We start from the raw sequence: 27555 nt of genomic DNA, 5'->3' as shown, positions 1-27555 counted from the left end.
TCACCAACCAATGAATTTATGTTTCTCATGTTATGTTAGGTGCTAGGTGCTGCTGGCTCAGGGTCCTCCTTTCGCACTCTCCTCTAGGTGCTGCTGGCTATCTGTCCTAGAATTCTCCTCTCACACCCTCCTCTAGGTGCTGCTAACCGCCTGGCTCAGGTTCCTCCTTTTGCACTCTCCTCTAAAGATATAACAGGGTTTTCTTTGTTTGAAATGAACCAACCTTTGCACCACCCTCTTGCAGACTAGCAGGGAGTTAACTCTTTCCACCAGCTTTCAGGCCGATTGGAATTAATGAATTAATTTTAGTCCATATGAGTTGGTATTCTAAAGATTTTGAGGAAAAATTACCTCAAATTCAAAGAAATTTTAGGAAAAACGTCAGAAAAAGTGCATAAATTTGCGCTGAACGGGTGGGCGTGTGACAGACCCGCTTGAGCATAAAATGACACATGATGACATCAGGTGAGCGTCCCGACATCATCATGCACTCATGATATTTTGGTCGGCGGGCGTGCTCGGGAGCCGACACCACGCCCGCCGACCATTAACAGACCTATCAAGGCCATTAAAGTTATAATTGAATGAAATCTTTCGCTGTATGATGACTGCAAATGGAGACAAGTTTTATCTCATTTGCTTTGCTTGGGCATGACTTTTGTAATGAAATTGTCATATTTAAAAAGAAATGACATTTTTATGAGTGCTGTCTTTGCCATCTTTTGCCAACACCTAAACTGGCCAGAGTCTGCAGTCCTGGTTTGAAGTCTAATATTCTGTTTGAATAATTTCTGACCAAGAATCTCAAATGATGTGCCTAAAACCACTGTATTCTCCAAATGGGGGCATTTACTGGCAAAACTGCATTTATTATCCATTCTGATAATAAGAATCTGCAAAGATGGTGATTTCTCAAACCACTGTAATCCCTCTGATGACGCTGTTTCCATGACAGTATTAATTGGGGAATTGCTGTATTTTAAACCAGCAATGATAAAGAAATGATAACAGATGTCCCAGTCAGCACGGTATTGACTTTATGAGTTTAAATTTCCATGCTTCTTCTCACGACCTTCTCAGTGCTAACAGTTGCAGGCAAAGGAAATGTTTAACCTTGAATTCTGACACTGCCACCTACTTACTGAAATAAAAACTGAACATGCTGGAAAAACTCAGCAGCTCTGGCACATCTGTGGAGAGAGAAACAGAATTAACATTTCAAGTCCAGTATGACTCTTCTTCAGAACTGAAGAGAGCTAGAAATGTGATGGGTTTTATGCTATTGAGAAAGACGGTGGGGGGAGGGTCAGGTGTAACAAAAGGAAGGGTCAGGGATGGGTTAGAGGATGGGGGAGATGTCAAGGAACAAAAGGCAAAGGGAGTGGTAATAGTTGTAGTGAAGAAACAAAGCAGAAGCCCAGAGTAGGTATTAATAGCAGAATAAAGATCAGCTCAGTCTGAAAGCAAAAACAAGATACAGACTGGTATTTGGAAAAAAAAAAAATTAAAATGGAGGACAGACTTCATGGTCTTAAGTTGTTGAACTCAATGTTAAGTCCGGAAGGTGGTAAAGTGCCTACTTGGAAAATGAGGTGCTGTTCCTCCAGCTTGCATTGGGCTTCATTGGAACATTGTAGCAGGCTGAGGACAGAAATGCAGGCATGAGAACAAGATGGTATTGAAAGGATCATCCTTGTCCATTTCTGCCACTCCAGCACAATGCCACCACCACCAAACATCTTCTCATCGCCTCCTCTGTCAGAATTCCAGAGGTTTTCCAGGGCCTTCTGTTTTTATTTCCGATCTCCAGCATCCACAGTATTTTGCTTTTATCACCTAGTCACTTCCATTTACTATTAAAATATTCTAAATGTGTTTCAAAATGACAATTATGTAAATTTAGATACGTAAATGCCAAAACTCGCAGAACTTAGATATTTGACAGTTTTATTCTTCCTTTTCGGAAAATGGAAACTCACATACATTCTGTGCAAATTAGAGCAAATTTCAAACATAAAATTATTTGTCCATGAAGTGCAACAATTTTAAATAAATTTCTGATGCTGTTGATTAAAGGATAATACAATATTATACTAAAGAGATTCTTAAACTACTTCCATTGAAACATTTGTAGCAATATTAAGCACAAAGATATTTTCAATTCCAACAAATAATAACATTGGATTTGTGATTCACAGTATGTGTATCAAAACAATATAGCCCCAGATAATTAGGCATCAAGAATTTGTTGGTGTTGATTATAGTGATAGATATTATCATCTCTGAGCTCACATAATAATCTGAAGTAAATCTGAAGCAACTCGCCAAGGCTCCTTTGACAGCATCTTCCAAATCCATGACCTCTACCACCTAGAAGGACAAGGGCAGCACATGGATGGGAACACCACCACCTGCAAGTACCCCTCCAAGCCACGCACCATTCTGCTTGGAACTATATCGTTGTTCCTTCACTGTCGCTGGGTCAAAACCCTGGAACTCCCTTCCTAACAGCACAGTGGGTGTACCTACACCACAAGGACTGCAGCAGCTCAAGAAGGCAGCTCACCACCACCTTCTCAAGGGCAACTAGGGGTGGGCAATAGATGCTGGCCTAGCAGCAATGCCCACATCCTGTGAGAGAATTAAAAAAAAAACCTACCACATCTCCTGCACCTTCAGTACAGTTTTCAGTTTTGGTCACCAAGACGCAAGGGTTCAGAAGAGAGCCGCAAGGCTGATCACTACCACTAAAGGATTGAGTTCTGGGGTGTGACTAGAGAAACAAGGACCTTTTAGTCCTGGAATGGGAAAACTGGGTAGGGGAGTTCAGGGTGGGGGGGCGATATAGAAGATAGTGAATAGCAGAGATAAGGTTAATTCAAGGTACACCAGGATACTAAAAGTATTAGGTAAAACTGCTGAAGAGAAAGTTTACTACAGATACCCGGACAAACACACAGAATGATATTCCAGTTTGGGGTGGTGGAGATGAAAACTTTAGTTTCATTCAAGAATCAGTTAAATGGTGCAATGTGAGAGAGATTCAGATTTTACTGTTCGTGAACTAAGTTGATCTAAATAGCCTTCGTTATCTATATTTATCTTGTGTACTTGTATTAAGGAAGTAAAGTTACTGCAGGAGGGCTCTGGAGTATAGTACTCTACTTCATGAACACTACAAATTTTTTTTTTTGTTCATTGCCTGAAAGGGTGGCAGAGGCAGAAACCCTCATAACGTTTAAGTAGTATTTGGATTTGCACTTGTGATACCATGGCATCTATGGGCCTAATGCTGGAAAATGGGATTAGAATAGTTAGGTACTTGGTTTGACTGGCGCAGACTTGACGGGCCGAAGGGCCTTTTTCTGTGCAGTAGATCACTATGGCTCTATATACCAGATAACCATAGAAATATCTTTCATTTAAAGGAGATAGAAAAATAAAATAAAAACGACCCTTTCAGCCTATGGAAGTTTGTCTCCAGTGTTCTAACTCGCCTTGTCTAGTATTCAACTGTATTTTCAACACCCTAACGTACTTCACACTACTCGTTTGCCTGACATATTCTTTTGCAAACATTTATGACATAGAGAAAAGATTTCCTCTGTAGCCTATACACAATGAGATTATAAATATGTTCTTCATAAACACATTTTCAACATCACCACTATACATAATGCAAAAGAGGTAAAAGCAATTGAGAACAAGAGGTTCTGGAGAGAGGAAAACCAAGTTATTTACAGCTTAAGCAAGTTTTTTTTAAAGTAGTTAAAAATATCTCTGAGGCCTGTATCTTTCTATATCAGTATATCAGTAATATGTGTAGTATTTCAGTCATGTGATAAAAAGCTTTACTCTACTTTCCACAATGGCTTCCATCCATGTGAAGAACATTCTTGCGTTGTCTCCAAGTTGTGTTGCTGCCACTGCCGGATACTTTTCTCCACTAAGAGCCCACCATTCTGTGGCACTGACTGATTGGAAACAAGCAGCTCTGGCCTCATGTAGCACAGAGAATTGCCGCTGCTAAAAGTTCAGGTGGATCATAATCTGTATAAAGGGGACAAGAGGAGAGGAAAAGAGCCAGCAGGAGCATTGTCTAGGCTAGGGGGTTGAGAAGGACACAACAATGGTAGTAGGGAAATATGAGAATGGGGATAGATACAGAGATAAACTTAGACAGGGTGGATGAAGTATAGCTCAAGAACACAGTACAACCAGGCCTGAGTCTTGGATTCCCGAGTCTTACTGTGGAAGATGCCTAGATATGTTATATATTTTGATTAGGTACCTTCTTGAACTCCTTCTTTCTAAACAATGTTTCTCAAATCTTTTCTTCCGGGTACCACCAATAAGTTCTCATTCTTTTATATGGTCAGCTGAGGCCAAAAAGTCTCTGGTACCTTGACATTGTAAATTTGTGAAAATAAAGTTCTCCTTTCATGCACAGCAATATAATTCATAAAAACATTCTTTAGTGATTAACCCTACCAATCTCTAACACACTTTAGATTGTAAGCTTGGACACGATAAGGATTTGATTAAAGACAGAGATAACAGGTGGACTATGGTAAATTATTGGAAAGTTTTATAGTTTTGTGTTTATGGAGGTGAAAGGCAAATAATGATTATTCAGGCGATCTGCTTCCCTCCATCCCGACTCCAAGGCACCATGGGTAGTAGAGTAAAATGTCCGGTGAGTAGCTTCACCAGCGAAAAGCACCTGCAAAGGCTAACAGCAATAATACAAACAAGATTATTAAATCACTGTGTTAATTATAAATATGCATACCTGAACTTTTCATTTGAAGGTAAGTCTACAGAAAACAGAAATGTAAATATTTTATTATAAAGTTAATATTTCAGAAATGTGGAGAAAGGCAAAATGACCACCCAGGATAGAATATCTGAAGACGGGAAAAGATAAAAAAATGAGGTTCAACAAAATAGATTTGAGAAAAGGTAAAACTCAAGATTTCAACATTCTTGAAAGCGGAGTCTTCAGAAGTGACAAATACCATACACATGGTTTGAAAATCAATTTGTCAAACAGAAGGTCTCACAGTCCACAGAGTTAATGAAAGTCAATATGTGAACTTCACTGAAGCCAAAATGATAGTTCCCATTTCATATAAATTGTGGCCAAAAACTGAGAGAATGTACGGATGAAGATGGATTCATCATTAGTGATAGCTGGCTGCTTGTAATTAGAGTTATCTAGATAATGGCTTAAGAGGTTTTGTTCATATGTGATCCATACATTAGTTAATGCTCTGGCAGGACTGCATCTGCTGCTGTTTAACAGCTCATTTCTGTAGACTTTGGTCTTTTTCAAACAGTCTGTAAGCCAATTTCAAAATCTTCCCCTTCTGAATGCAACCCATAAGGAAACCTTTAAGAATTAAAAAACAGCTCATGGTGTAGGGCGTAACATATTGGCATAGATAGTAGATTGGCTAGCTAACAGGAAACAGACCATAAACGGGTCATTTTCTGGTTGGCAGGATGTGCCACAGGGATCAGTGCTGAGGCCCCAATTTCTTACAATTTATATAAATGAGTTGGATGAAGGGACTGAAGGTATGGTTGCTAAATTTGCTGGCGACACACAGATAGGTAGGAAAGCAAGTTGTGAAGAGGACATAAGGAGGCTACGAGGGGACATATATAGGTTAAGTGAGCAGGAAAAGATCTGGCAAATGGAGTATAATGTGGGCAAATGTGAAATTGTCCATTTTGGCAGGAAGAATAGAAGAGAAGCACATGATCTAAATGGTGAGAGATTGCAGAGCTCTGAGATTCAGAGGGATCTGGGTGTCCTGATGCATGAATCACAAAAGGCTAGTATGCAGTTCAGCGAGTAATTAGGAAAAATGGAATGCTATCACTTATTGCAAGGAGAATTGAACACAAAAGTAGGGAGGTTGTGCTCCAGTTGTACAGGGCACTGGCCAGGCCACATCTGGTATACTGTTTACAGTATTGGTTTCCTTATTTAAGGAATGATGTAAGTGTATTAGAAGCAGTTCAGAGAAGATTTACTAAACTCATACCAGGAATGGGTGGGTTGTCTTATGAGGAAAGGTTGGACAGACTAGGCTTGTATCCATTGGTTTAGAAGAGTAAGAAGCGATTCATTGAAACATACAAGATCCTGAGGGGTCTTGATAGGGTGGATGTGGAGACGATATTTCCTCTTGTGGGAGAATCTAGCACTAGGGTTCACTGTTTAAAAATAAGGGGTCACTCATTTAAGACAGAGATGAGGGGAAATTTCTTGTCTCAGAGGGTATTGAGCCTTTGGAACTCCCTTTCTCAAAAGGCAGTGGAAGCAGAGTCTTTAAATGTTTTCAAGGTAGAGGTAGATAGATTCCTGATAAATAAGGGGGTGAAAGGATATCTAGAGTAGGTGGGAGGTTACAATCAGATCAGCCATGATCTTATTGAATGGAGGAGCAGGCTCGAAGGGCCAAGTGGCCTACTCCTACTCCTAATTCGTATGTATGTATGTTTGTATGTATGCTGTAATAAATTTAAGTGTAACATTTGCCTATTTTAGCTTCCCACTTATCCAATAAAGTAATATTAATCTCTATATATAAAATAAATGTACATTATACTCAATTAAGAAACAAAATTATACAGTACCTGTGCTTTTGTAGATGTTAGTGGGAGAGGTTGTGCAATGGCATCTATATCATCTCCTGAACTCCCAACTGCAGTGTAACTATAAGATCCCTTTGTGTAACGATCACTATACCATTTTGATCGTATAATACTCTTCGGCAGGGGTATCGATGGGTTTCCTAAATAAAAGAGCTTGTAAATATTTTGTGCAGTTAAGAATTAAAAAAAAAATAAGTTCATGGTGTAGGGGGTAACATATTGGCATGGATAGAAGATTGGCTAGCTGACAGGAAACAGAGGGTAGCCATAAATGGGTCATTTTCTGGTTGGCAGGATGTGACGAGTGGTGTGTCACAGGGATCAGTGCTGAGGCCCCAACTTTTTACAATTTATATAAATGACCTGGATGAAGGGACTGAAGGTATGGTTGCTAAATTTGCTGGCGACACACAGATAGGTAGGAAAGCAAGTTGTGAAGAGGACATAAGAAGGCTACAAGGGGACATATATAGGTTAAGTGAGCAGGAAAAGATCTGGCAAATGGAGTATAATGTGGGCAAATGTGAAATTGTCCATTTTGGCAGGAAGAATAGAAGAGAAGCACATGATCTAAATGGTGAGAGATTGCAGAGCTCTGAGATTCAGAGGGATCTGGGTGTCCTAGTGCATGAATCACAAAAGGCTAGTATGCAGTTCAGCAAGTAATTAGGAAAAATGGAATGCTATTATTTATTGCAAGGGGAATTGAACACAAAAGTAGGGAGGTTGTGCTCCAGTTGTACAGGGCACTGGTCAGGCTACATCTGGTGTACTGTTTACAGTATTGGTTTCCTTATTTAAGGAAGGATGGAAATGCATTAGAAGCAGTTCATAATGCCATAACATGTCAGAAAATGTACCTGTAAATCTCCGTATGACTTGTGTCAAACAATTTTTGACTTCAGAATCAGATAGGCTCTCCATAAAGTTAGCTTCTTCCCCAGCAAGCACAGCTAAAAGGACATGGCCATATCTGCAGTCAGAACATAAGATACATGAAGCCTGGGAAAACGAGAATATCATGTCCCTACATTCATCCTGCACATGTCAAAATTCAACTGAAATCTCATGACTATCTGCTTGAACATTTTAAGTGCTGTAGCAACATATTCAATAATATATAGATACTGTTTATTTCAAGAGTACTTTATTTTCTTAATTTTGTACATTTGTCAAATGCTATTTAGCAGTTGAACCATTTAATGAAATTAGTACTAGCTTCTTAGCACGTAACAGAAATATTCGCTCAATAATTTAAACCCCTTTATTTATTTCAATATATTCAGTCCTGTTGATTGAATACTTACTAAGTGCAATTACACATTACCAGAACATAATAAAATCATGCCAACGGTAAATGTCGTCATTATATGTCAAATCTCTACAATTAAATGGACCTACTATTGTTTATTACAACTTTACTACAGGGTCGTGAATAGTCTTTGTAAATGAATGCAATGTCATGGAAAACATGTTATTCTGCAATAATGTGTGCGATATCAGTTTTATTGAGCTTCTATGAAAGAAAAGTTTTGTATTTTGAAAGCCAATAATCATTCTCTAGTCAGAGCGTATAAAAGATAAATAGAATCAGCATTCAACTTTAAATAACTGAATTTGAATCATGCTTATCATGTACAACTTGACACCTGAATTTTATCATTACAGATCTTTGTATTCACTTATCTTTAATGGGGAAGGGGAAAAGTATGTTCATTATGAGGAAGAAAATTGCAGATGGCTGCTGGTATCAGAGAATATATTTAATATTACACCCTCAACTCAAGCCATATATATTACAATAGTATCACTCCAGTTTAGCCAGTGTGAAAAGACAAAATGTCATCAGGGGCATGTCTTCTTCCAGCCTTTGCCATTGGTTGACAGTAACAACATTAAACTAGCAAACATTGCGCTGCTAGAAATTGTTAGGAACTAGAGCTGGTTTTAAGTCAGTTATATGTGCATGTGTGTATGTTAGGAATAAGCTTCAGCTTTAAGTTTAAGTTTAATTTATATTTTTTCTATTTGTGGATTAAAAAGGTGAAACCTGGGATCTAGGGGAGAATTTTCTGCCTGTCGGGCGGGCCAGTTGGGAGCGGGCGCGCAGCCGATCGCTGCCCGTGATCAGCTGTGCACCGCCATTTTACGTGGGCGGGCCAATTAGGTCCCACCCAGTGTGATGCATGGCCGGTTGCGCTCAGCGCTACCTGTGCAGGTGGGGGGAGGAGGGAAAGTCGGGGCCTGCGCTTTTTCATGCGTGTGCGCAAAAGAGCACAGAAGTATCCCTGAGGCATGGAGCTTCCTCAGGGAGATTAAGTTCAGATTGAAATTTTTTAATAAAGATAAAAATTATTTACACGTGACCCCCCTCATGTGACAGTGTCACATGAGCTGGGACATGTTTGTCAATTTATCAGAATTTATTTATTTATTTAATAAAACCTTCAGGAAACCTCATTCTGCTCGTGGTTGAGGTTTCCTGAAAAATGCGATAAGGTTGGACGGGCAGCGTTGATCAGTGCTTTAATTGGTTCCTTTGCACCCGCCGGCTGTAATATCTAAATGACGTGCGCTGACGTCGGGATGCAAGCCCAACGTCACTGCGCGTCATTTTACGTATTGGCGTGTCGGGTCGCACCCGCACGCCGACATCAAAATTCTGGCCCTAGTTTCGTTTTAGATTGGAGACAGCAAGTCCAAGCTCTGTTTGAATACCTGCATTTTTAATGAGTTTCATGACCCTTGAAGTGGAGAGCTGTGTTATCAAGGTGGGGGAGGAGGGGTGGTGGGTTGTAGGGAATTTAAGACAAAGTGGAAAAAACTGTGCTGTTGCTAGCACCAGAGGTCAAGAAAGAGGGACTGTTATGGCCAATGCAGTTGGTAAAGCGGAGTTATTTTAAAAATCCCAGAGGGAAGCTTTAAACAACCATCATAATCAATAATTTTAAGTGTTACGTTTGAGATGTGGCTCTAAACTTAGGAATGAGACCACTAGTTCTCGAGGTTTCGCATTAAACTAAATGAAACATTTTATTAATTACACAGGTTAAAATATACACACAAGGCTACAAAATTACTATCATAATTTTTAACAAATTCCCAAATTAATCTCCATTAAGGCAACAACAACCCATAGACTTAACCAGACACCAGGCAAAGCATTTTCACTGTACAAATTCAAAATGAGGTTCTTTCCACTGTAGAGCCAGTTGAGGCTTGCTGCTGCCTTTTGATCTTACATTACCTCTGCCTGCACACCCAAAAACTGCCGAAGTTAACCTAGCACCACTGACTGAATTCAAATTCTCATTGTCTCACCAGCCTCTTTCAACTCCACCTTTTAACAATGAAACCCCTTTCATACTACCAATTTTATTAGTAATATAAACATACTGCTTGGTATCTGTTAGAAAGGCATCAATTTTCATCCCACTTCTTGAATGCTCTATTCAAAAAATGCAAATGCACGCTATCTCTTTGTTTACATCTCAAACTAGTATATCAAAACAGACTAGTTGGCATTAATCCAATTAAGACATACCCACAAACTAAGCCTCTATTTTAAAAGAAAAATATTTTCCAAAATATTATATACATTAATAGCTTCATGACAGGACCCACAGAGACAGAGGAAAACAGAAAATTAGTTTCAGTTCAGTTGAAAGAAGCTGCCAGCAGAAGCAGCACAGCAGGGAGACAGATAGCAAGTCCCAAACTAAAGTTGGAAACAGGAGCTAGAAGAAGCTGGACAGGAGGGAGCTGCAGGAAGCATGTTTTCCCAAAAAACAGAAGAAGTAAAGTCCCAAGAAGACCTTCTAGACAAAGGGAAAGAACAGGAATCTGGAAAAGATCCTGTTAACTGGAAGAGCAGAGAAAGGCTCCAAGCTTAAAGGGAGAAAGCTGCAGGACGCAGACTTAAAGCAAAATAGGCTTGCGAGAAGCCAGAAGATCCAAGGAGACAGCCAAAAGTTTGTAACTCTTTACTATGGGCATGTGAAGCAGTGGCATTCTGTTGGCATGGCTGAGTGCTTGAGAGAGAACGTGATGAAGGCAAAGCTTGAATGCATGTGGTGATCCAAGGGACAGGAACATCAGAAAGAGAAAGTTTGAAACCCTGGAGGTGGACTCTTGTGGAAGATGTCTGAGAGAAAGCGTCGCTTGGGATAAGATTCTAAGGCGAGTTTTTCAAGAGTGGAGATTGGAAACCCTTGTGTGAAAGACCGAGTTCAGAGAGACCGGTTGGCTAACAGTATGACAAGTGTTTGGGGGAGTTGATGAGAGATCCATAGCATCTCTTTGGAGTGGCATCTGTCACTTGGTTTCAGAGAGGGGTATCTGACCATAGGTCGCCTATTGGTTTATATGGACTGTGTACTTACTGTGAACATTAGAGTATAAGATAGCTTTTGTAACTTGTGTTATCCTTACGAATATGTAAATATCTGTAAAGGTATAGTTATGGGTGAAGGAATATTATAAAATAGTTAATATTTTCTTGCTTAATAAATGTTTTATTCTTTTGTTAAAAGTTCATCAGCTGACTCCTGTGACTCTGTTCAGTAGCTACCCTCCACGTTTCTAAACAAAAAATAAAAGTTAGGATCTATCAAGCCGGGTTCCACCCTGCAATCTGACCTGTCCAGTAGTAACATCAGCTGGAATCAGAACATAATCTACACTCCCCCTTCCACCCACCAACCCACAAAAGAAGTGTCTCTGTTTTCATAGCAGTTGACAGGGAAGGAAAAGCCCTTCCTCAGTGAAGTAACCAACAAATTTGTGATGAAGTTGACCTAAGCTCACAAGCGAGGTCAGCTTCTGAGCCAATTACACTCAATGGGAGAGATAGCTTCTTGGAAATTGGAACATGGAATATAAGGACTTTATATCAGGCAGGAAAGCTTGATAACTGCATACAGGTAATGGATAGACACTATTGACTTACCAAGGCTTACAGAATTAAAATAGAATCTGGCCAGATGGACAAGAAGAATCATGTGCTTTACTTCTCAGGAGGTGAGAAGGATATAATGGAGTAGGAATCCTTTTAAACAAAAAAAAAGATCAGTTCCAGGTTACTGGCCAATCTCAGAAAGAGTGGTCATGATTAAAATCGAAGGGAAGCCTTTTGATCTGGTTGTCGTGCAAGTTTATGCTCCGACACAAGATCAGTGAGCAGGAAATAGAGGCATTTCATGGTGACATCCTCAGATGTTCTGATCAAGTCAAATTAACTGACCTTGTAATTGTAATGGGCAACTTAAACATTAAAGTCAGTGAAGGAACATTAGGAATGCATGTCAGTCAACATGATCTCGGATTGAGAAATGAATGGGGAGGCAGACTGATATAATTTAGTCAAGAAAATGATCTGATGGTGGCAAACACCTTCTTTAAGCAACCAAAAGGAAATCTGTAAATTTGGAGAAGTCCAGGCGATGTGTTAGAAACCAAATAGATTGTGAAATGGTGAAACAAAGTTTTAGGAACAATATAAAGAACGTATCCTGGCGCGGATATAAATTCAGATAATTGTGTTCTTGTGGAAAGAAATTATGAAACTGAAAATACCAAGAAAGAAAAAGATGTGCAACCATTTAGAGCTTGGCATGTTGAGGGATGAGAACATCAGAGAGGCAGTCACTCTTAAAGTAAAAGCAAGTATGAATGTCTCAGGACTGAGGAAACAGATCAAACAGAGTTTCAGACCAAGAAATAAAAAGCAAATGTGAAAATACGAAAGAGAGAATACAACATGCTGCAAAGGAAATGTTAGCAAAATGGAAAAAAAGAAACAAGGAGTGGACAACAGATAACACACTAGCAATGATGATAGGAGGAAAGAAAAGAAACACACCTGAGTATGATGAAATTGAAAAGACAATAAAGAATGCATGTAGGCAGGCTAAAGAGAAATGGTGCAATGAGAAATGTGATCAGCTGGAAATAAATCACAAAATGAATTGTAGGCCAGAAGGTGAAATTTTTGATAGATAGTAAAACAGGGATAACAACAGATAGTGGGTGCATAAAAGACAAAGATGGTAAAATATTGTTTGAAAAGGGTGCAGTCGCAAAAGATGGACAGAATATGTAAGTAAATTGTACAATGATCCAAATTGTGGGAGGGTTCAAGATACAAAGGCAAAAGAAGGACCAAACAATATGTTACCAAAGGTAAAGAATGCTTTGAAATTGATGAGCACAGGAAAAGCTCCAGTTATGGATGAAGTAACAACAGAATATCTAAAAGTTCTTGGAGAAACAGAATTACAAGAGATAACTGAATTTTGTGATCAAATACCAAATGATACATTCCAAGTGACTTGAGACATTCATCATTCGTTAAGTTAGCTAATAAACCTAAAGCAATGGAGTGCAATCATTTTAAAACTGTAAACTTAATGAGTCATCTCTTTAAAGTGATCTTGAAAATCATAATAGATAGAAATAATAACATATGTGAAGCAGAAATTGATGAAACACAGTATGGATTTGGACCTGGAGTAGGAACAAGAAAGGGAATATTTAACTGAAGAACAATCTTCGATAAATATCTAGAAACAAACAAGAACATATACAAATGTTTCACAGATGATTGTTCGATCATATTTATGAAATGTGACATTGACAGTAAAGATGTGAGATTTATCTAGAGCCTATATTGGGACCAAATACGGACATCATGCTAGGAGATGGACAATCAGACATGTTTCAAATGAAGAGGGGAGCATAACAAGGTTGTGTACTGTCGCCAAAATTATTCAATCTGTACACAGAACAAAAATTTAGAGAATTAGATGTACTTCTAGGGGTAAAAATTGGAGGCAAGACCATAACAAACTTGCAGTATGCTGACAACACAGCGTTACTTGCATAATCAAGAGAGGCCCTACAAAATATTGGAGATCAAATAAAATCTAGAAGTTTAGAATATGGATAAAGTATGACCACCAAAAAGACAAAAAGAAATACACTGGAGAAACTAGAGTGGAGATTGAAGTGGATGGTGTCACACTGGAACAAGTAGTTAAGTTTGTCTATTTAGGACAAATGATAACAGAAGATGGTAGATGCTATGCTGAAATTAGAAGAAGGATACAGATAGCCAGGAGTAATTTTGTGAAGATGAAGGATATGTTAACAACAAAAAAATTCTTGGTTGTAATAAGGAAAAAACTTTTAAGATGCTACATTCTATCCATTTTCCTGTAAGCCTTAGAAACCTGGACAATAAGTAAAGATCTGTGGAGGAAAATAGAGGCTTTTGAAATGCGAGTGCTAAGATGTACGCTGAAAATTCCGTATACAGATCATAAGCCAAATGAAGAGGTGCTTAAAAATGCAAGTGCAAAAGAACTCTAAAAAGTGACATCCTGAAGAGAAAATGTCAGTATTTCAGCCATTTCAACAGGGTTGAAAAGCTGCAGAGATCTCTTCTAGAGGGCAAAGTGGAGGGCAGCAGAAAGAGGGGTGGACCTAGGCGTGGATGGATGGTGGACATCACAAAGCAAAGCAGACGGGCGACAGCTGATGTGTGACGATGGCGCAAGACAGACGAGCATCACATAACATGACAACAGATCTCGTGGCAAGAGTAGCTACAAGCAACAGCAGTAGTAACCCTTGCTCATAAATAACTGGTTGTTTATAACACTGACTGCAAAATACTACTTCAAATTATTTTGTTTTGTTAAAATATGCAATGAATACAGTAAAAATGTTCTAGAAATGATTCTTCCAAGATAGGAGAGAATCAGAATGAAATAGATATTAGATACACACATATTTAAATATATCAAGTGTATATACCTTTCCATGGGCTGTAGAACAATAAAGCCCAAGATCTTCCTGAACCACTCTTTTTGCAGATCTGGCCGTGTACTAAGCAGTGGAGACTCATCCTCCCAGACCAGGTTGATCAGATGATGTTCTGGCTCCCAAAATGGCTCCTCAAATTCAAGGAAGATTTTATTATTTGTCCCAAAACCCAGTTTCTGAATGGAATTAATTTTACTGGCAGGAAGTGGGGGGCGAAGAAAAGTTTTATAATGCTCCTTAAGGAAACCTAAACAAGCAAAAGATATCATCTTGAATAGCTGATTACATCCAAACGTTTTAAATACAAACTTGAGGATTAAAGGAAACAATTAATATAACCTTTGATACACTGCATTGACCAGATGTCAATTCTAGCAGCCAGTGTTGCACAGGTCCATGAATAAAACATTTTAACTCATTCAAAACAGAATTCAAATCAGGCCCCCAAGGACGTCTACACTGCCAGGTTTATTAACTCCTCTATTAGGGAAACCTATTGGTGAGGTGAGAGTCACTGCCCTTGACATCAAGGCAGCATTTGACCGTGTGGCATCAGAGAGCCTTAGCAAAACTAGACTCGATGAGAATTAGGGGGAAAACTCTCCACTGGTTGGAGTCATACCCAGCACAAAGGAAGATGGTTGTGGTTGTTGGAGGTCAATCACCTCAGTTCCAGGGCATCACTGCAGGAGTTCCTCAGGGTAGTGTCCCAGGTCCGACCATCTTCAGCTGCTTCATCAATGACCTTCCTTACATCATAAGGTCAGAAGTGGGGATGTTCGCTGATGATTGCAAAATGTTCAACTCCATTCGTGACTCCTCAGATACTGAAACAGTCCATGTCCAAATGCAGAGAGACCTGGACAAATCCAGGCTTGGGCTGACAAGTGGCAAGTAACATTCGCAACACCCAAGTGCCAGGCAATGACCGTCTCCATCAAGAGAGAATCTAACCATCGCCTCTTGACATTCAATGGCATTACCATCACCATCAATATCCTGGTGGGGGTGTTGGGGGGGGTTTAAACCATTGACCAGAAACTGAACTGCACTAGCCATATAAATACTGTGGCTACAAGAGCAGGTCAGAGGCTAGGAAACCTGTGGTGAGTAACTCACCTTCCTGATTCCCCAAAGCCTGTCCACCATCTACAAGGTACAAGTCAGGAGTGTGATGGAATACTCCCCACTTGCCTGGATGAGTGCAGCTCCAATAACACTCAAGAAGCTTGACACCATGCAGGATGAAGCAGTCCGTTTGATCGGCACCCCACCCACAAACATTCACTCCTTCCACCATCGATGCACGGTGGCAGCAGTGTATACCATTTACAAGATGCGCTGCATAAACTCACCAAGCCTCCTTAGACAGCACCTTCCAAACCCACAACTGCTATTATCTAGAAGGACATGAACAGGAGATATATGGGACCGCCACCACCTAGAAGTTCCCGTCCAAGTCACTCACCATCCTGACTTGGAAATATATCGCTGTTCCTGTTGCTGGGTCAAAATCCTGGAACTTGCTCCCTAACAGCATTGTGGGTGTACCTACACATGGACTGTAGCAGTTCAAGAAGGCAGCTCATCACCACCTTCTCAAGGGAAATTAGGAATGGGCAATAAATGCTGGCCTAGCCAGCGATGCCCACATCTCATGAATGAATTTAAAAAAGGAATTCCCTAATAGGGCTTATTAGAATTCCAAATTTATACATAAGTGTACAGAGGATATGCGTTGAGAATGTAGTGGATATTGAACTTCCAATGCATTCCAGTCATGCTACAGTAATTCTTGCTTAACGTCGACTCACTTAATGTAGTTTCACTTTAACATTATTTATAAAGTAGTGTCAATATCGTACATAGAATTAGCTTGTGCCTGAGAAGGCAGATCTCTACACTTGCACATATGAAGTTCCTGTATTGATTTTCTGAAAGAGACAGAATAAGACTCAAATCATTTATTACCTAAAGGAACAGTGACTATAACATGATCCGCTGGTATAGTCTCTCCATCTTCACACTCCACCAGAACTGAATAAGAGTGTTCTTGTGTGTTAGATGCTTTGAAGGATCCATTCCAATGGATGCATTTAACTGGCTTATTGTACGATACAATACCCTTTGGCAGAGGTTTCATCATTGCATCAATGAGGCTTTTAAATCCACTGAAAATGTATATAAATATTAATTGCAATCATGAACATTGTATCAGAACTGAAGGGTCAACTACTTTGATCAATAATTTGCCTTTTATAGTGAAGTTTAGTTTTGAGAATCAAGTACTACCGGTATACAAGATGGTAAGTTACCTACTATAAACTGATTTTGTACTGTTTGGGATTTAGTGAAAACACACCATTGTGAATTTCAGAGTGGACTGAAAGACTTTGCTACACAAAAGGATCTGCTGCCATTTCACAAACAGCATCATGAATTTGAGTGAGATTTCCAAATTTTTCAGATGTGAAGTTGTCCATTTTGGCAGGAAGAATAAAAAAGTATATTATCTAAATGGTGAGAGTTTGCAGAGCTCAGATTCAGAGGGATCTGGGTGCCCTGGTGCATGAATCACAAAAGGCTACTATGCAGCCGCAGCAAATAACTAGGAAAGCTAATAGATCGTTATTGTTTATTGCAAGGGGAATTAAATATGAAAGTAGGAAGATTGGGCTTCAGTTGTATAGGACACTGGTGAGGCCACATCTGGAGTACTGTGTACAGTATTGGTTTCCTTATTTATGGAAGGATGTAAATGCGATAGAAGCAGTTCAGAGAAGATTTACTAGACCTATACCAGGAATGAGTAGGCAGTCCTATGAGGAATAGTTGGACATGCTAGGCTTGTATCCACTGGAGTTTAGAAGAGTAAGAGGCGACTTGACTGAAACATACAAGATCATGAAGGGTCTTGACAGGGTGGATGTGGGGAGGATGTTTCCTTTTGTGGGAGAATCTAGAACTAGGGGGTCACTGTTTAAAAATAAGGGGTCGCTCATTTAAGACAGAGATAAGAAGAATTTTTTTTTGTCTCAGAGGGGTTGAGAGTCTTTGGAACTCTCTTCCTCAAAAGGCAGTGGAAACAGAGTCTTTGAATATTTTTACGGCAGAGCTAGATAGATTCTTGATAAGCAAGGGAGTGAAATGTTATCAGAGGTACATAAGAACATAAGAAATAGGAACAGGAGTAGACCATTCGGTCCCTCGAGCCTGCTCCGCCATTCAATAAGATCATGGCTGATCTTCTTGTGTTTCGATTTCCACATTCCTATCTAACCCCGATAACCTTTGATTCCCTTACCTAACAAGAATTTATCTACCTCTGCCTCCACCACCTTCTGAGGCAGAAAATTCCAAAGTCGCACAACCCTCTGAGAGAAAAAAATTCTCCTCACCTCTGTCCTAAAAGGGGCACCCCTAATTTTAAAACAGTGCCCCCTAGTTCTGGACTCACCCGCAAGAGGAAACATCTTTTTCATGTCCACCTTGTCAAAGCTGTTCAGGATCTTGTATACTTCAATCAAATCACCCCTCACTCTTCTAAACTCCAGTGGAAACAGGCCCAGTCTGTCCAACCTTACCTCATAAGACAACCCACTCATTCCAGGTATCAATCTAGTAAACCTCCTTTGAACTGCCTCCAATGCATTTACATCCTTCCTTAAATAAGGAGACCAAAACTGCACACAGTATTCGAGGTGCGGTCTCACCAATGCCCTGTATAATTGAAGCATAACAGCCTTACTTTTATGTGTAATCCCCCTTGTAATAAACATTCCATTAGCCCTCTTAATTACTTGCTGTACCTGCATACTAACTTTTTGTGATTCGTGTACTGGAATACCTAGATCCCTCTGCACCTCAGAATTGTGCAGTTGTTCTCCATTTAAATAATACTCTGCTTTTTTGTTCTTCCTGCCAAAGCGAACAACTTCACATTTTCCCACATTAAACTCCATTTGCCAGATCTTTGCCCACTCACTCAACCTATCTATATCAATCTGCAACCTCCTTATGTCCTCTTCACAACATGCTTTCCTACCTATCTTTGTCTCATCTGCAAATTTAGCTACCATGTCTTCACTCCCCTCAACTAAGTCTTTGATGTAAATCGTAAAAAGTTAAGGCCCCAGTACAGACCCATGTGGGACTCCGCTCGTCACATCCTGCCAATCAGAAAAAGATCCATTTATGCATACTCTCTGCTTTCTGCCAGCCAGTCAATCTTCTATCCATGCTAATATGTTACCCACTACACCATGCACTTTTATTTTCTATAATAATGTTTGAAGTGGCACCTTATCAAATGCCTTCTGGAAATCCAAGTACAGTATGTCTACAGGCTCCCCTTTATCCACTGTGCATGTTACTCCTTCAAAAACCTCCAATAAATTGGTCAAACATGATTTTCGTTTCATGAAATCATGCTGACTCTTCCCAATTGCCTTGAGCTTTTCTGAGTGCCCAGCTATAACCTCCTTAATGATTGATTCTAATAACTTCCCCATGACAGACATCAAGCTGACCGGCCCATAGTTTCCTGTTTTCTACCTCCGCCCCTTCTTGAATAGAGGGGTTATATTTGCTACTTTCCAATCTGATAGAACCTTTCCAGAATCTAGCAAAATTTGGAAAATTAACACCAACACATTGACTATCTCATTAGCCACCGCTTTTAAGATCCTAGGATGTAGTCCATCGGGACCCAGAGACTTTCCAGCCTGCAGCTCCATCAGTTTGCTCAGTACCATTTCCCTAGTGATTTCAATTTCACTAAGTTCCTTTCTCCTGTTCACCTCCTGATTTGCAGCTATAACTGAAATGTTTTTTGTATCCTCTATAGTAAACACAGAAGCAAAATATTTGTTCATTTCTTCTGCCATTTCCTTATTATCTACTTAAGTCCCCACTGTCACTCTCTAGAGGACCAACACTCACTTTACTTACTCTTTTCCTTTTTAAGTACCTGTAGAAGTTCTTGCTATCCGTTTTTACATTTCTAGATAGCTTCCTCTCATACTCTAATTTCTTTCTCCTGATTAACCTTTTAGTCATTCTCTGCCATTCTTTATATTCTGTCTAATCATCTGTCATGTCACTCATCTTTGCGGAGTTGTATGCTTTTTCCTTAAGTTTGATGCTTTCCTTAACATCTTTAGCTAATCACGGGTGGTGGGTCCTCCCCTTAGAAATTTTCTTTATAGCAGGAATGTACTTATTCTGAATACTTTGAAATATCCACTTAAATGTCTGCCATTGCTTCTCTATTGATCTATCCTGTAGCCTAGTTTCCCAGTTCACTTCAGGTAGGCGGCAATGTGGAGTTGAGGTTACAATCAGATCAGCCATGATATTAGTGAATGGCGGAGCAGGCTCGAGGGGCCGAGTGGCCTACTCCTGCTCCTAATTCATATATTCGCATAATTCAGGTAAGCATTTATTTTAGGATTTTCCCTGTGAGCCAGTTCTTGTTGCACATGCATTGATTTTCATAACACTAGTTCTGAGAAATGGAGTAGGTAGGCTGGGTAATTGAAATAAACAATCTCCCAAATACAAATTTAACACAAGAACATGAGAAATGGGAGGAGTAAACCATAAAGCTCACGGAACCTGCTTCAATATGGTCTTCAGCTTCAAATTCACTTTACCACCCACTCCCCATATCCCTTGATTCCTTGAGAGACCAAAATGTGTCTATCGCAGCCTTAAATATATTCAACAATGGAGCATCCACAACCCTCTGGGGTAGAGAATTTCAAAGATTCACAACCCTTTTAGTGAAGAGGTTTCTCCTCATCTTAGTCCTAAATGATTGTTCCCCTTATCCTGAGACTGTGCCCCTGTGTTCTAGATTCTCCAGCCAGGGGAGACAACCTCAGTGTCTACCCTATCAAGCCCTTTCAGAATCTTGCATGTTTCAATCAGACAGCCTTTCATTCTTCTAAACTCCAGAGAATAGACCTAATTTTCTCAGCCTCTCACCATAGGACAACCCTTTCATCCCAAGGACCAATCTCTAGTGAACCTTTGCTGTACTGCCTCTAATGCAAGTATATCCTTCTTTAAATATGGAGACCAAAATTGCACAGTGTTCCAGGTGCGAACTCACCAAAGCCCTGTACAATTGTAGCAAGGCTTCCACATTCTTGTACTCCCATCCCCTTGCAATAAAGGACAACATGCCAGTTGCTTTCCTAATTGCATGCCAACTTTTTGTGTTTCTTTTACAAGTACATGCAAGTCTCTCTGAACATCAACATTTACAAGTTTCATCCCTTTTAAAAAATATTCTGCTTTTCTATTCTTAAGACCACAGTGAGCTTCACATTCCCCACATTATACTCCATCTACCACCTTGTTACTCACTCACTTAACCTATTCGTATGTCTTTCCAGCCTCTTTGTGTCCTCCTCGCAGTTTGCATTCCCATCAAGTTTTGTATCATCAGCAAACTCTGTCTCTTTGTCTAAGTTATTAAGATAGATTGTAAATAGCTGAGGCTCCATCACTGCTCCTTGTGGATTTGAAACCCATGATTTTAAAAACAAAATGTAGTAGCATAGCTTTGCTCTTTATACCTACCCGGGAAAAACGCAATCAATTCCAGGTAATGTCAGATACTCTCCAAATGGTTGGAGTGCTACTAGATCCAAACTGTCCGTCCCAGAAATACAACATTCCATCTTGAATTCTACGTTCAGCAGAGCAAGTTTAAGATTGCACGTTTCCTCATCATCTTTCCATTCTTCTGCACACCGAGCAATTTCAAGTTTTAGAAATTCACCCAAACTAAGGACAGGTTCTGTCTTTGACTGGAAGAACTCCTTGCTTTTCAGGCTAAGTGTTGAATACAATTCTGTGACGGCGACTACTATTTCTGGCCCTATTCTCTTCCCTGAGCTGGTGCAATAGGCTGACACTCCAGGTGGACGTCCATCTATTTGTCTAGCCTGGTTGTTCTCTGACATTGCTTTTTCATCTAGAAGATCATATTGGCTGGCCAACTGAAACACAGCATTCTGCTTCGACGGTCCATGTATCCACTGTGCTCCAATCTCCACTAACCCGTTGGCTGCATGAAAAATTAAAAAGCACTACATTCATTGAAATGTCTTGTGAGATGGGATAGATTAGCTGCTCAGTCATAGTCAACAGATGAAAAATCTAACCCTCTTGCTAATATATTTTAACAATAAATCAGGTTTGCACTACAAATAGCCCTGCACCAACACTGCTGTGTTTGGCAACACGATGTTGTGAAGGATTGAACCAGAAGCCTCCACTGTTGTGGCATATTTATTGGTGTCCTACAGAAACTGCAATGAAAATTCTGGGTTAGAAATATGTACATTACAGATATCCCCCGCTTAAAGTGTGTTCTACTAATTCGTCTTTTTACGCAGCTTGTAAATTAGGGCACGTACCTGAATAACGTGCTAGCCTTGATCTCCATTTTAGTGCAGTTATTGTGCATGTGCCAAGAACAATGTTGAAATTGTGCATATACAGTCTGTTTTTTTTAAACATTGTTCCTGCCACCCACACTGTCCGGCCTCTCTTGACCTCCTCACTCCCTCCCGTTGGTCACTCCATCCGGATCCTCTCGTTCCCTCCCACTGGCTGCCCCTATCCCAACCCCCCTTCCTCCCTCCTGTTCGCCATCCCCATCCTGACCTTCTCATTTCCTCCTGCTGGCCAGCTCTATCTCAAACCCCTGTTGCTCCCTCCCTTTTTCCAACGTTAACCTGACCGGCTCGCTCCCTCCTATTTGGCACCTCTATCCCAACCCCCTTGCTCACTCCTGATGCCACTTTGCTCATCTCCCTCCTCCTCTCTGCTTCCACTGCCGACTCACTCATTCCATCCTGCTTACAGCCCCACTCTGAGTGAGGCAGCAACCAACCAGTATTCTGCCTGGTAGCTAACAGAGATCAGTCTTTTTCCTTCGGTTGATTGCAGCAGCTGCTGTCCCTCTCTCTCTCTCCAGAGTTTTTTAATCAGATTTCCTGAGAGTCTGTAACACTACCCATGGAAAAACCAGCCACTCTGTCCTTTGTTTTCAAGTGCTAAACCTGGCAAATGTATTTCAATAGCATTTGACCTGGGCCCCCTGTCCCCACGGTAATCAGGCCACCTAGGCTAATCGTTAGACAGCACTAGTAGGTGCTCACATGCTCCATTTATTTTACTTTAAATTAAAAGAGACAGTTTAAGAGATAGCCATCTTATAAAACGAGGCGGGTTGCCTCACATCCTTTAAAAAGTACCTGGATGAGCACTTGGCATGTCATAACATTCAAGGCTATGGGCCAAGTGCTGGTAAATGGGATTAGGTAGGTCGGTCAGGTATTTCTCACGTGTCGGTGCAGACTCGATGGGCCGAAGGGCCTCTTCTGCACTGTGATACTTCAAAAAAGAACATTGCCTTCATATCATAGGGCATTCTGAGGTCGTGAAAGGCGCTATATAAATGTGAACAGAAACAGAAAGTGGTTGAAAAACTCGACAGGTCTGGCAGCATCTGTGGAGAGAGAAACAGAGTTAACGTTGAGTTCAATTTGACTCTTTGGCTGCAGCGTTTTCCCACCACTTTCTGTTTTTATTTCAGGTCTCATTCAGGAGCAAACGCGAGGCGAGAAAAAAAAACTTTTTCACACAACCGGTAGCCGGGGTTTGGAATGCAGTGCCTGGAAGTGTGGTGGCGGCAGGTTCAATTGAGGCATTCAAGAGGGCATTGGATGACTGTTTCTATTTAAATAGCGAGCAGGGTTTGGGGGGGGGGGGGGGAGAGAAAGGCAGGAAATTGGTACTAAGTTAAAATGCTCAGAGGGCCGGTGCAGACACGATGGGCTGAATGGCCTCCTTCTACACCGTAACATTCTGATCTCCAGCATCCGCAGTATTTGTTTTAACTACATAAATGCAAATCTTTCTTTCTTGCTTTGCAAGAGGAGGGTGAGTAGTTATTCTGCATGAAAGCCAAATTTTGAGAGAGGCAACTAAGGCTTTTAAGGAAAAGCGTTCCAAACGGTACCGGTATTTTTCGAACAAGGATTCCTGTTAAAAAATGCTCAGGGGACCGAGTGTGGCGGAAACGTTTCTAACTGTATTCCGCCCAATATATAAATGTTAAGTCACCCAGCTCCGGCCAACCTCGTCGTGCTCCCGAAGCCCGAGTCAGTTGGATGAAGTCGACTCCCCCCCCCATCCCCCTCCCTAACCCCACCCCCTATCAACCGTGCGCGAGCCTCGGCCGTTAGGTTTGGGTAGGGGGGGAGGGGGTGCTGGTCGCCCGGCCGTTAGGATTGGGTAGTGGGGGGGGGAGGGGGTGCTGGTCGCCCGGCCGGGGTCCTCACCGAAAGGCCGGCTCCAGACCCGCCCGCCGCTCCGCTCGGTCGCCTCCAGCAGCCGGACCCTGCTGAAGCCGTGCTGGAGGAGCCTCTGGGCGGCTCCCAGCCCCGCGACGCCGCAGCCGATGATGATGATGCTGGGGTCCGGGTCCGGGTCCAGCTCCCGCCGGGAGGTTGCCTCAGCCATTTCTTTTTTTTTTGTTGTTTAAGACTCCCTCCTCGCTGCTGCCGCCGCCGCCTCAGCCCGGAGTGCGCCAACGGTCGGCTCGCCGATTCTGCGCACTGCCAGCTATACTTTACAGCCAGGGTGGCAGATAACGTTCACCAATGCACTGCATTGCGAAATGAACCAAAACTTTGCACTTATATATAGGCGTCTTTTATGATTGCAGCTCACGCCAAAGCACTTTGCAACCAATAATACTACTTTAAAAAAAAATGTGCTCACTTGCAGGTAAATGCTGCAGCCAATTTGCACACAGGAAGATCTCACAAGCAGCAAAATGGCACTATAGGCTGGCCTGGAAGGAGCAGTCAACTGCTTCCCCCCCCCCACCAACAGTGCCGTTTGCCCACCTGCAAGCTGGTGGGTCCCTCGACATAGTGTCTTTTTTTTTCCGAAAGATTGGGCACCTCTGACAGTGCAGCCGTTCCCTCGGCTAACGTTTCATCCGAATGGACGGCACCCCGGACAGCACAGCCCTCCCTCAGCGCCGCACGGGATTGTCAGCCTAGATTGTGCGGTCACTTCTCAGAGTGGCGCTTGAACATGTAACCTTCTGACTTGGAGGCAACAATTCTACCAACTGAACCACAGCCGGCGTGCAATACACAAATATCCCCATTGACATATAAAATCTTTGATATTACGCATAGGATTTCCAACTGTCCCAAGATTATTCTCGAATCTCCGGGTCATAAAGAATAGTCTACAGGTCACTGCTGTGAGCAAGCCAGGAGAAAATGATTGCATTAAAAAAGTTCTTATTTTCATTTTAATGCTTTTGTTAGTCATTAAAATATAGGATGTGGGGGAAAATCATCCAGTTGAATCATGAAGAGTTCGTTTACTTTCCAGTTGATATTGGAAGATGGTGTGCCCAGGAATGAAAATACTGGCCATCAATAGTGGGTTGGTATTTAATAAAAATTGCATGAATACATTCAACCAAAGCTATCAACCCTAGTTACATTATATTAGACATATCAACTGTCCAGTTTTCAAAGTTACTGTGCCGGTGACTTTCAAGTTGGAGAAAAGGAGAACAAAAGTTTACTTTTTCAAAATGCATGTCTTCCCTCCACACCACCAGCCCCAAATTCCCTGCTCTGTGATCGAGCACCATTAGTCATCAAGCGGTTTTCTTAATTTGCACAAACAAATAAGAGATTATTAAGATTAAAATAGCTGCAAAATGAAGCCTCATAACATTAGACTGAACCAATGCTGAAAACAGTGCAAGCATGTATGATCTTTGCACAAGTGAGGAGCCATCCCACTGGTGTTGAGTAAAAGGCAGCTAGCTGCTCATCATCTGACTGCACGGTTATTGTATTCACATGCTTAAAGGCTGGCTGTTTATGTAGGGTACAGAACCAAACTTCACAATTTCAAATTTAATTGTAATTATGTATCTGAAACTATGAATTAACAATTTGTGTTCTGCTTCCAATAAACCAAAATCTAGTACTTTTATTAAACAATTTTCCTTTTTCCAACTTCTTGAAAATAATGGTACGTGCACCCAGATTTACTCATAGTGGAGTACCTTCTTACTGAGCAAGAAAAGGAAACTGAACAGTACTGGTGATGTGCATTTGGTTTTGAGGTGATAGAAAGATCATCTTCCTCATCCTTGTTGAAGGAAATGCAGGATTCTTTTAAAACCTCAAATTAGGGAGTCTGCATTAACCACATGTTTTACCATCCAGGACAAAGTAGCCCGCGTGATTGGCACCACATTCACAAACATTTACTCCCTCCACCACAGACGCAGAGTAACAGCAGTGTGTACCATCTACAAGATGCACTGCAGGAATTCACCAAGGCTCCTTCGACAGCACCTTCCAAACCCACAGCCAGTACCATCTAGAAGGACAAGGGCAGCAGATAGATGGGAACACCACCGCCTGGAAGTTCCCCTCCAAGTCACTCACCATCCTGACTTGGAAATATATCACCATTCTTTCACTGTCACTGGGTCAAAATCCTGGAACTTCCTCCCTAACAGCATTGTTGGTGTACCAACACTACATGGACTGCAGCAGTTCAAGAAGGCAGCTCACCACCACCTTCTCAAGGGCAATTAGGGATGGGCAATAAATGCTGGCCCAGCCAGCGAAGCCCACATCCCATGAATGAATAAAATAATCATCCAGTGTCTATTGCGCCATTCTAGGTGGTCCAGATATTGCAAACTGTCTGCCAATGTCAGTTTGTGATTGTCCACATGTTGCAGCTTTCTTTGAAAAGCCTTCTTGAATGATTTGTTTCCTCATTTATCAAGTGCAGTTATAACTACTGGCTCTGGCATTGTGACAAAATCAGGGCTGTATTGGTGAATGACCTCATTAATGTCTAATGTTAAATGCCCAGGAAAGTAGTCAGTGGAGCATGTTTAGTCTACAAGAGATCTGGTTCCACACAGGCCTCATCCAGCCTTTGGGTCAAAATCCTGGAACTTCTTCCCTTACAGCACTGTGGGTGTACCTACACCACATGGACTGCAGTGGTTCAAGAAGGAACTCACCACCTCCTTCTCAAGGGCAATTAGGGTTCAGCAATAAATGCTGGCCCAGCCAGTGAAGCCCACATCCTATGAGTGAATAAAAAAAAAACATTAAAACCTTCTACCCATTTATTCCTTGGACCATAGGTTAATGCCTGGTGAAACTGCATGACTGAGTAGCATCTTTAGTTTCAATATCAAAAGAGATGTAGCTTTCTCTCCTGGCTGCCCCAAATACTGTGAATCATTCTTTCCTACTAGTTCTACTTAAATAACAGGTAAAGGTTCACTTTCCATTCACCACGGTGTTGCTACAGGTATCATAAAATGTAAGCATTTCATCTGCATTGCTCTTTTTGTCCAATGAATAATCACACCATTTACATACACTTACATTGTAAAATTTTGACCGCATTTGTCTGGTGAATGCTGGAATTGTAAGACAAAATCTTACTTCAAGAAACAGCGTTAGCTTGCCTTAAACTTAACAGGGATGCTTATTCCATGCATTTTGCTGTATATGCTGTAAAAGCCTTAAACATTGCTGCACAGGCATTTTTGTTTGATTGTCCTGCATGTCCTACTTCATGTTATGCTTCCTTGAAATGCTTTCTGTCGCAGAGGTGTCAGCCAGCTTGCTTTTACTAATAGCATATTCATTTGTTGCAACTATTTTCCAAATATCTCCAATCTAGGTGAAATGAGCACAGCTTCAATAGTTCAAATTTTCCAAGTATCTCCATGTACAACGAATACCATTTTCCTCTAATGAGAAATAAAACTGCAAATTGGGATGTAGCCTTTCTGCTTTCACCAATCCGCAAAATTGATGTTAAAGAATAGCTGTCTTCCTGGAGGAATTATGTTCAAATTAGCATTTCTTCAACAATTAATTATCCACTATGATTCAGTAGATTCCCTTACACAATCCTCTGACATCCCAATGCACTGCCTTGTCCTCAAGTTAAATTCATAAAAAG

The 27555-nt window shown here is 41.0% G+C and overlaps 1 protein-coding gene across 1 annotated transcript; it reads right to left on the bottom strand.

Moving 5' to 3' along the window:
- Positions 1–1937: 1937 nt before the first annotated feature.
- On the bottom strand, positions 1938–26960 carry paox (polyamine oxidase). The gene is made up of 7 exons (XM_078530746.1): positions 23853–26960; positions 21079–21568; positions 16462–16661; positions 14482–14737; positions 7527–7639; positions 6649–6806; positions 1938–4732 (listed from the first exon to the last, which is right to left on the bottom strand). The coding sequence occupies exons 1-7, from the start codon at positions 24031–24033 to the stop codon at positions 4589–4591; spliced, it is 1542 nt and encodes a 513-aa protein (XP_078386872.1). The 5' UTR covers positions 24034–26960; the 3' UTR covers positions 1938–4588.
- Between the last annotated feature and the right edge of the window lie 595 nt (positions 26961–27555).

The sequence above is a fragment of the Cetorhinus maximus genome, chromosome 27, assembly GCF_964194155.1.
Source record: "Cetorhinus maximus chromosome 27, sCetMax3.hap1.1, whole genome shotgun sequence".
NCBI classification, from domain to species: Eukaryota; Metazoa; Chordata; class Chondrichthyes; order Lamniformes; family Cetorhinidae; genus Cetorhinus; species Cetorhinus maximus.
Note: the sequence above shows the minus strand (reverse complement) of the source record. Positions and strands in the feature narration are given on the sequence as shown.